The sequence below is a fragment of the Pelodiscus sinensis genome, chromosome 11 (assembly GCF_049634645.1).
Source record: "Pelodiscus sinensis isolate JC-2024 chromosome 11, ASM4963464v1, whole genome shotgun sequence".
Lineage (NCBI taxonomy): Eukaryota > Metazoa > Chordata > Testudines > Trionychidae > Pelodiscus > Pelodiscus sinensis.
Genome location: NC_134721.1, coordinates 36,211,623 through 36,225,115, shown reverse-complemented (window position 1 = coordinate 36,225,115; position 13,493 = coordinate 36,211,623). Strand labels below are relative to the sequence as shown.

General features: G+C 55.1%; 1 protein-coding gene across 5 annotated transcripts in view; it reads left to right on the top strand.

Moving 5' to 3' along the window:
* SPTBN2 (spectrin beta, non-erythrocytic 2) overlaps positions 1-13,493 on the top strand; it is a 67,755-nt gene that overhangs the window by 29,002 nt on the left and 25,260 nt on the right. For all 5 annotated transcript variants that reach the window (XM_075939249.1, XM_006131606.3, XM_075939250.1 and 2 more), the window contains 7 exons: positions 6,814-6,965; positions 8,845-9,018; positions 9,423-9,514; positions 9,701-9,781; positions 9,970-10,085; positions 11,033-11,145; positions 11,980-12,167. In XM_075939249.1, coding sequence (XP_075795364.1) covers positions 6,814-6,965; positions 8,845-9,018; positions 9,423-9,514; positions 9,701-9,781; positions 9,970-10,085; positions 11,033-11,145; positions 11,980-12,167 — 916 coding nt within the window. The remainder of the gene's footprint in view (positions 1-6,813; positions 6,966-8,844; positions 9,019-9,422; positions 9,515-9,700; positions 9,782-9,969; positions 10,086-11,032; positions 11,146-11,979; positions 12,168-13,493) is intronic.

The following is a 13,493-nucleotide window of genomic DNA, read 5'->3' as shown; positions in this document are numbered from 1 at the left end:
CAGTTTCCCTTTCTGTTAATAGTGTCTGCTGGTTGCTTTATGCGGGCCCTGGGCATCAAGGTCTGCTGTGTGGGTCATGAACCCTGTGTCCAGGGAGTAATGACAGGTTGTGGTGGTGATTCCATGTTGGGGTAGCACTGGTAGAGCAAAGGGGATGTGTAGGCATAGGGCAAGGAGCAATAGAAAAAAAGCTTTGGGCTTCCTGCCCTAGCCATCCCCTAGTCTAGTGCCATGTGGGTCACCTTGCCCCCATTTGTCTCCATACTAGGGACAGCAACAGCTGTTTTTGTAGTAAAGCCCACAGCACATGGGATTCAGAGACTGTTCTTCACAAGAAGGGACAGCAGCTGGAGAGAGGGTGGAGATGTCTTGGGGTTTGGTGGGGGGGGCTGGGTGAGCTTCATGGGATGGCTGGAGATGTCTGAATGGGGGAGGCAGATGTAACATCTGTGGGTGGAGATGCCTGGGTGGTACTGTCAGGGGAACAGTCAAGCAAGATCAGATGGGGACCATTATGAGCAGAATGAGACAGAGCTAGGAGGGATGCAGGAGGGCAAGAGGCCATGGGACCTGTAATCCTTGTGGCCTTACATCCTCCTCATTGGGATTCGAGTCCTAGCCACACTTTAACCACCCCCATCCCTCTCCTCAGGGTCATGCCAGCCCAGACAAACAGCTAGGGACGGTACGTTGCAGGGGTCTCCTGGGAGCAGGTGAACCTCTTCTGCAGGTCATTTCTGCACATGGCCCTGCCTGCAGCTGAGAAATCTCACAAGCTGGAACTGTAGGCAGCAGTGTCGAGGTTCAGGTTTTGGAGCAGAGGAAAGGGACTGGGTTCAGGGGCAGAGCTGAGACTAGAACCCAGGAGTCCTAAAACCCAGTCCCCCTCCTCTACCCAGTTTTAGATGCTCCCCTCCCAGCCTGGCTGTGGGTGGGGTGACTCCATCTGGTGCTCTCCCCCAGAGTGCTTTTCAGAGCCTCCCTCCCCTGGCCTCCAGACTGAGACACCTGTTGTTTGGGTAGGTACAGCCCAGATTGCACATGCAAATAGGCAGAGTGATGTGATTGGCATCTGTGTGGGGGGGACTCTCTTTCCTGCTCTGGGAGGGGAAGGGGGCTCATGGTTATAGTGGGGGTCGGGAGCCACAAATCTTGGAGTGCATTGCTGACTCAGGGAGAGGAGATGGATCTAGTGGTGATTGGGGGGGGGGAGGTTAGTCAGGACTCCTGGGTTCTATTGTTGGCTCTGCCCTGATGCATCTGAGTGCTATGGGGTGAATCCCTCCCTTGATCCATAGCTTGGTTTCCCCTTTGTACTGAAGTCATTGCTATAGCCTTGAGATCTGGTCTCAGACTGTCCTGAAGGGAAAATACATCCATTCCTCACCCTTTAGGCCATCCAGGAACCACCCCCTCCTCCAGTCACTGACTCTGCCCTTCTCCCACCCCAAATTATCTCACAGTCAGCCCTGATTCTTCACAAGGCTGTGCAGTCAGATGGGACCCCCACTCCTCTTCACACCAGACTCCACTCGCACAAGAAGCTGTTTGTAGGATAGAGGTTTCCCCGTTGCCTGGACCCAGCCCCCAAGATAGTCCAGCTCTAGCCTTCAGCCAGAAGCCGTCAGGGTAGAGTAGGGCACAGCCCAGAGTGGGAGTTCACAGCACTTTGCTGTCAAATCGCACAGAGGTGGAAAAGGGAATCCCCTGAGCCCCTTCAGCAGCACCAGGAATAGAACCCAGGAGTCCAGTCACCTTCCCTGCATGATGTAACCACTGAACCCCACTACTCTTTCAGAGCAGGGGATAGAACCCAGGAGTCCTGGCTTCCAGCCATACGTGTGGGAAGTAGGGGTGCAGTGGGTCCTGCAGCACCCCCAAGCTTTGGCTCAGCATGGCCCTGCACTGGGGTCTTGGCTGTCAGCCTGCACCTGGGGGTCCTGCTGCTACCTGGGATCCTGAGTGCCAGCCCCACACCTGTGGGCTCCGCTGTTGGCCCCAGGATCCTGGCCACCAGCTCCATACCCAAGATCCTGGCTACCAGCCAGTCCTACCTACTGGCTCCTCTGCTGCTGCCTGGGGTCCTAGCTGCTGGCTCTGAACCTGAGGCTCTGCTATTGACCCCAGGGTCCTAGCCATGAGTCCCTTACCCCCAAGTTCATGGCCACTGGTCCCTTACCTGAGGTCCCAGCCCCAGAGACCTGGCTGCTGGCCCCTCTTTTACTGCCTGGGGTCCTGGCTGCTGGCCACACACCTGAGGGGTCTGCTGCCTGCCACAGTGTTCTGTCTGCCATACCCAGGGACTCTGAAGCTGTGGCCCTAGCCTGGGGTGGTGAGGGGCACAGACAGGGATAAATAGGCAGGGGGCATAAGTCAGCACCCCTATCCTGGAAATTGTTCTAGCACCATTGTTCCCAGCTTCTTCCCTGGTCTAACTACTAGACCCCACTCCCTGCCAGAGCCAAAGACAGAACTGAGAAGATCCTCCTCAACAATGCAGTGGTATTCCCTGCAGCCAGCCTCTCCCACGCACCCTTAATTTTCACCCCCAAGCTCCAGTCAACCCCCAGAACTGCCCCCCACAAATACATCCACATGGGGCCGGACCTCAGTGAGGTGCCATCCCTGAGAATGAGCCCTTTAATATGGCAATGATCCAAGCAATGAACAGAACTGGGGCTAGGAGGGGGTGCTGCCTCCTGGGCTTAGACCACTCATCCCAAGTGTCGGTGGGAATGCCTCCTTGGGCCCCATGCAGTTCCAGGTGTAATGATCTCATGCTTGTAGGGTGAAAGGATGACAGAAGGCAGCTGATGCTTCCCCTGTGCTGGGCTTGCCCTAGGATAAGGTCCCTCACACGCCTCTCCAGATCCCCTCCCATTCCCATTTTCCCCTTTCTGGAGTTTTTCACTGGGAAAATACTGAAAATGAAATGCAAAAATCTCTGTGACTATGTCACTAGGAGGGAGTTCCCAGTGGATTCCCTATGCTGTACTCTGCGCTAGGCCAAGTCCAGAGGAAAGCAGAGATACCTCCCTCTAGGTGGATTGCGGAACATCTGTGCAGGCTACCAGCGGTCATTGCTGTGCTGGGAATGGGAGTGCTCAGCTCTTGGTTTTGAACATGCACTTCAAAGGGGAGGAAATGGCAGACCCATTGGGTGATAAACTGGCATCCCACAGGCAGGCTCTGCTCATGGTGCCGAGCAAATGGCACTGGATTAACCACTAAGGGGACTCTTAGAGGCAACAGAGAGAGACAGGCTTGTGCAGCCAGGAGTAAGGCTGCGGAATGAGGGGCATCAGCAGAGCTGGGTTCTATATATTGGGATTGAGCTGGAGGCTGTGGGTTGTGAGTGAGGACATAGGGAGGAGAGAGGAGCAGGAACTGGTAGGGGTCGGGGAGGCAGGAGACCAGGGGTGAGGACTGACAGTAGGTCTGGTCTGTTGTACAAGGGCCCTGACAAGAGCAGCTGCTGACAAGTCAGGGCTGGAACTTACATCCAAAGGAAGCAGACAGAGCAGACGCCTGCAGGGGGTGTGAGGGTTGCTCAGATCAGGGCAGCAATGCACTAGGGTGCGCATGAGCACGTACTCCTCTTCATCTCCAGACAGGACCTTCCAGGGCCTGCCTCTCGCCCTTGCACAAACACACTCTCCTCTCACCCCAGCAAAGGACAATCCCCACCCCCCCCACACACAAACTCCCCTGTGGCTGGTACAGGAAGGAGCTGGGCTTGGCTGGGCTGCCCAAGGCTGGCTGTTTGCTCAGAGCAGCAACCCTGACAAGGAGTCATCAGACCAAACGGTGGGGGTGGGGAGAAATGTGCAGTTCAGGGACAGACGGAGAGACACACACCATCAGAGAGACTGGGAATGTACCAAACCTCTGGGTAAATACAGCCGGAGTCAAACAAGGCTGCCTGCTGGCTCTGGCAGGAGAGTGGTGTCCTGTGGTTCGAGTAAGGGGGCTGGGAGTCAAGATTCCCATGTTCTAAACCCAGCTCAGTCACAGACGCTGTTTGACCTGCCCCGCTCAGTACCTCAGTTTCCTTGTCTGCGTCTGACTATGCTGCTCTCTTGCCTTGGTGGTGAATAGCTCAGTCCGCATTTGGCAATGATCCTAATGATGGCCATTCGCTAGGCAGTCGGAAGAGAACAGGCCTGTTGCAGGGAAGCCCCTTCTGGAGCAGACAAGTCCCTCCTTGTCCTGGTGTCTGGGTGCTCTGTGGGGCTGGAGGCTCCTAGGCTCCATTCCCCTCTCCCCTCCCCTGCCATCCGTCACTGAACATTGCTGCAGGCATTGACACTCGCTGTCTACTGAGCCAGGCTGCCCACATCCACACATAGTGTGGCCTGGCATCTCCCTGAACTGCACAGTCACTGTGGAGACCAGCTGAGGTTGGGAGTCCTGAGATCGTCCTGTCCTCACGCTGCCTGTACTCCCAGCTAGGGCAGCTCCTCACAGATTTCCTGCGCTGCAGTCTTCCCTGGCTTGGACCACATGTCCCATACAAACAGTACCCTGGCCCCTTCCCAAATCTCTGGAGGTATAAGCAGGAAAGGATCCAGCCTCATGGTACCTGCATTTCCTGTTGGGGTAATGTGTATGAGTATGTCTACACTACCCTCCTAGTTCGAACTAGGAGGGTAATGTATGCATACCGCACTTGCAAATGAAGCCCGGGATTTGAATTTCCCGGGCTTCATTAGCATAAGCGGGGAGCCGCCATTTTTAAATCCCCGCTGCTTCGAACCCCGTGCAGCGCGGCTACACGGGGCTCGAACTAGGTAGTTCGGACTAGGGTGCCTAGTCCGAACTACCGGTACACCTCGTTTCACGAGGAGTAACGGTAGTTCGGACTAGGCACCTAGTCCGAACTACCTAGTTCGAGCCCCGTGTAGCCGCGCTGCACGGGGTTCGAAGCAGCGGGGATTTAAAAATGGCGGCTCCCCGCTTATGCTAATGAAGCCCGGGAAATTCAAATCCCAGGCTTCATTAGCAAGTGCGGTATGCATACATTACCCCGCTAGTTCGAACTAGCGGGGTAGTGTAGACATACCCTATGACAAGACTCAGCCAAGACTGGGGTTCCAGATGCTGCCCAGATCCCGCCTCCAAGAGCAGTCAGGGCCCCTTTGGCTGGGTGCTGCCAAGACACAGTCCATGCCCCAAATTGCTCACAGTCTAATAACCAAAGGGCAGGAGGGAAACTCTATCAGAGGCACCAAGAGGGGTCCTTGGGATTGTGTGGTAGCTGGTGCCCCTTAGAGGGGAAAGTTGCCCTGTTCCATCTCTCAGCTGATTCAAGGTGATAGTAAATCCAGTTGTGCTCGGTGTGGGATGCCTGCAGGTAGCTCTGGCTCAGCCCAGCTCCCTCGCCATCTTCCTGGCTTATGTCAGGGCTGGAGGAACAGACAGTATTTTGCCATCCCTGGGCTTCTGCCAGGATGACCCCACCCAGCCGGGGCTGGGAATAAACAAGAGCCCTGGGAATATGCATGCAAGGGAACTGACTTACTCACAGGGCGGGGAAACCCTCCAGACCTGTCAGCTCAGGGTGCTGTTCCCTCTCATGTCACCGGGGCCTGGGAGGCTGTCAGCTGCACTCTGCAATGTGGTGTAGGAAGGAGGCTGGAGCACAGCAGTGGGCACCCCCCTTGCAGACAGTGCTGGCTCTATGCCCCTCTGTCACCTGCCCCTTAGAATCAGACCTGCTCCTCCCCGGCTGGTAGTATCCTTCCCCTCCCAGCTTCAATGCTGTTATCATGGAAGCAGATGGCATGTGTTGTGTTCTTGTTTGTTATTGTAGGGTCTCCTGTGAGCATTGCTGCTGGACCACCTTGTTTGTTATTGTAATGTCTCCTTGGAAAGCAGAGACTGTACAGACCTGTTTGTTATTGTGGGGGCTCTTGATGGTACTGGGCCTGGGACTTCAAAAGGACGTTTTTTTATTCTAGGTTCTCTTTGTGACACAGGGGCTGGGCAGGCCAGTTTGTTATTGTAGGGTCTGTTGCGAATTCTATTGCTGGGTAGACTAGTCTGTTATTGTAGGGTCTCTAGAGAAATGAGGCTGTTCAGGTTGGCTTGTTATTGTAGGATCTCTTGAGGTGCTGGAGCTGAGTAGACTGGATTGTTATTGTAGGGTCTCCTAGGGATGTTAAATTTAGTTTAATAACTAATCGACTAGTTGATTAGTTGATTAGCGGGGGGAGGGGGACAGACAGGCTCTTAATACATTTAAAAAGCAGAGGCGCAGCATCTTGAGACTGGGTGCAAACAGGGAATCAGCTAATTCCCGGCTTGTGCCTGGTCTCCGCTACTCTCCTGCCTCCCTTGCCCCTCATGGAGACGGTGCTGGGGGGAACCGGCTTTTGAGTTGACTCCCCCCAGCACCAGCTACTGCTCCCCGCACCCTTGCTGCCTCTGATAAAGGCAGCAAGGGGAGGGGAAGTGACTAGTTGAGGGACTAGTTGACTATTCAAGAAGCTTATGTTTATCAGATAGTCAACTAGTTGCTTACATCCCTAGGGTCTCCCAGGAACACAGGATTGCAGGTGCTGTTTTATTACTATAGGGTAGAGCTGTCTCGTGTGAGCTGGTGGAGAAGGCAGTGCGACTGGCGATGCAGCACTGAGCTGGGGGAGCAGAATATTAGGAGTTGGGCTGGGATTGGATCCAGAATTGTAGGCATCAGTGAGGTTGATCCTGATTAGAAGAGTCTCCCCCCGACACCGCTCGGAGCACAGAACTGGGGATAGATGCCACGGCGTTTGTGTCTGAAGTGCTCTCTGGTGGCTGCTTCTCTTGCAGATGAGCGCGAGGCTGTGCAGAAGAAAACCTTCACCAAATGGGTGAACTCTCACCTGGCACGTGTGACCTGCCGCATCGCAGACCTGTACAATGACCTGCGCGATGGGCGCATGCTTATCCGCCTGCTGGAGGTGCTGTCGGGTGAGCAGCTGGTGAGTGTGGGGCTGGGGGACAGGGCACCCTGGGGACAGAGCCATGGGCTAAATAGGTTTCTTCATCTCTGCTTGAGGCTTCTTATACCAGTGGGGTTAGAGCCGGATTCGGATCTTAATTACCCCAGGGAGAATCTGGAGAATCTCGGTCCCCCTCCCCCCGCCCCTTCCAGAGGAAGGACTGGACCTCACCTCAGAAACAGGTAGCCATAGTGCCTACCCCCAGTCCTACTCCAACCAGCATGTCACTGGGGAGAGAGGCGCTCCCCAAGCTTGGATCAACCCACCTGCCACTTACAGTTTTGAAGCCAGGAGTCCTGGCTCCCAGCCTCCTCCATGCCCACTCTAGCCCACTGGACCCACTTCTCTGGAGCTGGGATAGACCTCAGGAGTTTTGACTCTCACCCCGCCTCTTCTGTAACCACTAAGCCCTGCTCCCTCTCTGGTTGTCCCCATCTGCGTGCAGACTTGATCCCAATAGCACCAGCAGCTCCCTATGCTTATCTCATTGGCCCATGCTGCCTCCCTCTGTCAGACTGGGCTTCTTCTGGTGGTGTGACTCATGCCCTGGCTGCCCTCTGAGCTCAGCTCCTGCTCCCAGCATGCAGTGCAACTCCTTGCCTACACACCTGGTGCTGAGCTGGGTGGGGGCAGGCTGGCTGCATGCCCAGCCCTGCTCAGGTGGTTTTTCTGGTTCTCGGGCAGGTCAGGAGCTGGAGCCACCTGTCTGTGTCTTGTCTGAGCTGCCCCTGGCCTGCCACCCTGTCTTCAGGGGCCCCATCACTCTCTCCAGCTCTGTTCTCACTGCACCGGTGCCACATTCCAGGTCCACTCTTCTCTGGAGCCCTGGCTTCCTGGCCCCAGGGAGTCTGCACCCCAGCACCCAGAACCCAGCCCCCAGCCCTAGGGGAGGGTGAGAGCAGACAGAATCATGGGAAGGGCAGGCATGGAAATCCCATGCTGTAGGGTGGACTCCAGTATGGCCCAGGGTGCAAGGCACAGAGCTGGAAGTAAGGACGCCTGATATTTTTTTTACAGTTCCGGGAGGGGAGGGGAGTGGTTAGAACAATGGGCTGGGAGCCAGGATCCCCAGCATCTGTTCCTGGCTCTGGGAAAGGCAACGTCACTCCGTCCGAGATCCTCACCCCATTGTGCTAGGCACTGCCTAGATGCACAGTTTGTGGTCTTTGCCCTGAAAAACTGTCTGAATAGAGGAGGGAGGAGAGATAGAGGCACCAAGAGGGCAATGGACTTTCCCAGCATCAGAGGAAGAGTGGGGAATTGAACCCAAGCATCCTGACTCCCGGTGCAGTGTGTGGAGTGGTGGTCAGTGCCCCATGTTGTACTCAATTATCCCTGCTCTCTATGGTGGCAGGGTCCTGCATTGACTCTTGTGGCAACTTTGGCTTCTCCCCGTGTCGGGGACCAAGAGCAGAGTGTTCCCAGGGCTGGGGTGAGCTGTCTTGTTGGTCTCAGAGCCGTAAGGGTCTTGGACCAAGGCTTCAGCGTGCTCTGGCCTGTGTGGATGGCCCATTAAACCGGCTTCCCAACCAGAGCTAGCTAGTGCATCCGGCTAAACACCTGGATCGTTGCCTGCTGTACCAACAGTGAGGAGTGCCGGTCAGGCAAAGGGGTCCTGGCAGAGGGGAGTCAGGCAGTGTGGGAAGAGCAGGCCTGCAGGGGATGGAGGAGGGAGCCTGGGAGCAGGGGAAGCAGGAGGCATGGGGAGTGCAGGTGGCATGTGAGTGGTTGGAGAGTGATTACAACTGTGGTGAAGGACGGTATGGGGAGCACAGTCTGGGGGATCCTGAGGAGGGGTGCTGACAGCAGGGGAGGTGGGCAGCATGAGAATCCCCTTCACTGATGCTCTTTCTTCCAGCCCAAGCCCACCAAAGGGCGAATGCGGATCCACTGCCTGGAGAACGTAGACAAGGCCCTGCAATTCCTCAAGGAGCAGAAGGTCCATCTGGAGAACATGGGCTCCCATGACATCGTTGATGGCAACCACCGCCTTACGCTGGGCCTCATCTGGACTATCATCCTCCGCTTCCAGGTACCTGGAGCAGCCCCGTCTCCACCAAGGCGGGCACCTCTCTGTCTCCACCCTAAACCTGAATCCCTCTATCTCTCCACGATCTCAGACCCTCCCTAACCCTGGTGAGAATTGGTGACAACAGCACAATTGTCCCTGCTGGTGTGGTGGAGCAGTCATACTCCTAATGGCTGCAGGACACTGCCCCATGGTTGCCTGTGTTAATAGGGCCGCCCTTACGCCAGTGCTTAAGTGGCTGCTTGGTGGGCACTTGGATCCCTGGTTCAGATTCCCCAGGGGAAAGAGCTTCCCCCACTATGTGATGTTAGAAAGAAGAGCCAGGGAGCATGGGGCCCTCTCTTCATGGCCCAGGAGACTGGTGCTGATGGGACTAGCCTGGAGCTGTCTCTGTATCTGCCCCCCAGATCCAGGATATCAGTGTGGAGACTGAGGATAACAAGGAGAAGAAATCAGCCAAGGATGCTCTGCTGCTCTGGTGCCAGATGAAGACAGCAGGGTAAGGTGAAAAGAGCAGCTAATGGGACAGAGTATCAGGTCTTTCCTCTCTTGGGGTACTGGTTCAGATGCAGCCTCAGGGTGGAGGGAGTGGCTGGCTTGGGGGGTGAAGAATGGAACATGAGGGTCTTTCCCCTGTAGGAGGCTCCTGCTCCACCCCACTCACTTCCGTGTCTGTATGTTACAGGTACCAGAATGTCAATGTTCACAACTTCACCACCAGCTGGAGGGATGGCCTGGCTTTCAATGCGATCGTCCACAAGCACAGGTCAGCAGGGGCCACATCTGGGGGGAAAAGGGGACGCCAGGATCTCAGGGACCCATGGTGTGCTGACACTGTCCTTTAGCAGTGGCCTGGGGTGGGGCATTAGGATGGGTTGATGGGGGTCAGTGAGATATGTGGGGATGAAGCCCCCAGGCAGGCTCTCACAGTATGCCCTTTGGCATCCCCTGCAGGCCGGACCTCATAGATATCGACACGCTGAAGAAATGCAATGCCCACTACAACCTGCAGAACGCCTTTAACATAGCGGAGAAGGAGCTGGGGCTGACCAAGCTTTTGGACCCTGAAGGTGGGTGCCAAGCTGCATGGGCCTAGGAGAGGGAGGTCTGGGGGGAGTTGGGGTCTCAGTTCCATTGATTCATTCCTGGGATGGGGGAAAATTCCCTTCTCATCTGCATTCAGCCAGGCTGGAGGCTGGGGTTTGGCGCCTGAACCCCACTGTTTCCAGGAGGAAAGGCAGGCCTGGCAGTCACCCATTGCTTAGAAAATCCAGCCTCCTCTCCCATCCTGCCCTGGTGCTATGGAAAGCAGGGGGGGCTATTTCCGTGGAACAGTGCATTTGGGGAAAATCCAGACTTCCTATCCTGTGCTCATATACACAAGTGGGGAGGTTCGTGGCTGGGGCTGGGGCTCCATGACACCACTGAACAGAAATTACTCACACTTCCCATTTACCCTCACACCCGGGCATCTGGGTATTAGTAGCCGAGAAGTGCCTGGTGCTGATGTGCCCTCCATCCCAGTGGGGAGGCAATAGAGACAGGCACTCTTAGGCTACGACTAGACTAAACCTCTCTGTCAACATAGAGCTGTAGATTAGGCACGTCAAAATTGCTGATGAAGCAGGGATTTAAATATCCCGTGCTTCATTAGCATAAATATGGCCGCCACTCTTTTTCGAAACAGAGCTTTTTCGAAAAAAAAATGGCAGTCTAGACGTGGATCTGTCAAAAATAAACCCTTTTTCGACAGATCCTATAAACCTAATTTTTTGAGGAATACAGGATCTGTCGAAAAAGGGTTTATTTTTGACAAATCCGCCTCTAGACTGCTGGGGTTTTTTTTCAAAAAAGCTCCGTTTCGAAAAAAAGCAGCAGCCGTGTTTATGTTAATGAAGCGTGGGCTATTTAAATCCCTGCTTCATTAGCAATTTTGATGTGCCTAATCTACATCTCTCTGTCGACAGAGGTGTAGTCTAGACACAGCCTTACTGACACACGTGCTCTTGCCCCACAGATGTCAATGTGGACCAGCCAGATGAGAAGTCCATCATCACATATGTGGCCACTTATTACCACTACTTCTCCAAAATGAAAGCACTAGCTGTGGAAGGAAAGCGCATTGGCAAGGTACCAAGGCCAGAAACAGTGTGTGAGGTGCTGTCATTGCATGGTGCACTAGGTGGGTGGATGGATTGGATTGGACGGCTTAGATGAATGGACTGGGAGCATGAGCTAATTGAATAAATGGCTGGGTGAAGCAGGAGGAAGGGTGCGCAGGCTGGGCGGGTGGGTGGAGTTGGAGAAAGGATTAAATAGCTGGATGTTAAATTCTGAGCTCTTGGAAAGAATTGGCTCTTATGGAGCCCATGGATGGTTCTGCTGAGGTCTTTTGGATCCTGGAAGTGGTGTAGCGAGGCGGGGCAGGGGCAGGCAGTTGCCCCAGGGCACCACGCTAGGGGAGGTGCCAATTGAGCTATTTCCAGGTGCTGACGCCTTATGTAGGAGGCTCCGGCTGGTGTCACACGGTATCAGGCTGCAGCGGGGCAGAGCTGTGGCTTAGCCCCTGTGTGCGGGGAGACCCAGTGCCCTGCAGAGCCCTGGCCCCCGGGCTGCTCACCTGCTGCTGCAGCTGGGCTGTGCAGACCCGGTGCATCGGCCCCAGCCTGGTCCCAATACCTGCCCCATGCCTGGCTTGCTTTCCCAGCGCGGCAGCGTGACCTGGGCTATGCCACTGCCCTGTGCTCTGAGGTGCAGCGCCCGGGTCCCTGCAGGCAGAGCCGGGCAGGGTGCAAAGCAACTGACCCGGCCTGAAAGGACCCAGCTTAAAGCCCAGGCCGGCTGCATCCCAGTGCAAACCCTGGTCCCGCAGTGCCCCAGCCAGGACCAGGTGCGGCCCCCAGGCCCTACATAACAACCTCCCAGCCTGGTGGTGATTGACTCCTCTCCTCTCCTCCCCACCAGGTGCTGGACTATGCCATTGAGGCTGACAAGCTGATTGAGAAGTACGAGACACTGGCTTCTGCCCTCCTGCAGTGGATCGAGCAGACCATCCTGACGCTCAACGACCGAAAGCTGGCCAACTCCCTGAGTGGGGTGCAGAACCAGCTGCAGGCCTTCAACACCTACCGCACTGTGGAGAAGCCCCCCAAGTGAGTTCCTTACCCGCCTCTGAGTTGGCCCTAGGCCACTGTGGAGCAGGGAATCCTGGGATTGCATTCAGCACCTGGCCTGGTGCACTCTGAGCCTACGTCTACACTGTAGCCTTCTTCCGGAAAAGCTTATGCAAGTGAAGAGCAGAGTGGAATATCGCCGTGCTTAATTTGCATAATTAATTAGGAGCCATTTTTGCACAAGAGGCTTTTGCGCAAAGAGGAGCTGTGTAGACAGCTCCTTTTTGCGCAGAAACCCCCTCTTGCGCAAGAGCCGTTCTTCCTCATTTTTTCAGGAAGAACGGCTCTTGTGCAATAGGGGAGTTTTGCGCAAAAAGAAGCTGTCTACACAGCTCTTCTTTGCGCAAAAGCCTATTGAGGAAAAACAGCTGCTAATTAAATATGCAAATTAAGCACGGCGATATTCCACTCTGCACTTCACTTGCATAAGCTTTTCCGGAAGAAGGCTATAGTGTAGACATAGCCACAGAGGTCTGGGCTACTCTGCTAACCTACCCCAGCCATAGCATGAGCAGAGGATTGTGGGTGTTTTGCCCCTGGTGCAGCGCACTCTGGGATGCCTTGCTACAGATAGACTGGCTACGTTGGTTACTCAGCACAAATTTACCCAGCATGGGAAGAGTGCTCTCATCAGGTGCAGCTACTCCCACAAGTGGCACTGCTTCGTGGGTGCCAGCTATGCTGTGTGTGACCAGGGAGGCTATCTCATTCTATCCTGTGGGGAGGGACCTTGAATGAGCTTATCTCTTCCCAGTCTTGGCATGCTCCAGTGCCTTGGCCCACAGGGGCAGGGAATGGGACCCGGGAGGCTAAGGAATCTCCACCACTGGAAGCTTTTAAGAGCACACTAGACACACATCTGTTGGGTATGGTCTGCTTACTACTAAGGTCACATCTCTGCTTGCCGGAGATGGATCTTCTTGCGTTCGATTTAGCGAGTCTGATAAAGACCTGCTAAATCAAATGCTGAGGGCACCCCTTGCTGTTGCTACTCCATCAACCACCCCCCTGTGAAGAAGGCTTATGGTATGTTGACTCCAGCAACTTAACTTAGCTGGCGTTGTGTACCTTAAGCCGACCTTCCAGGTCTAGTATAGACCCGGTCTTAATTCTGCCTGGAGTGCAGGGGACCAAAGTAGATGAGCTATTGAGATTACTTCCTGTCCTACACTTCTGAATCTATCTCCTGACTGGGGAGCTTCTGGCATGACATAAGCACCCCCTGGTGGCAACTTGAAGAGAACTACAGGGAGGGTAGGGAAGGGAAGTTGATGTGTGTTCTGGGTTCAGGTCCTGCTGCTCCTG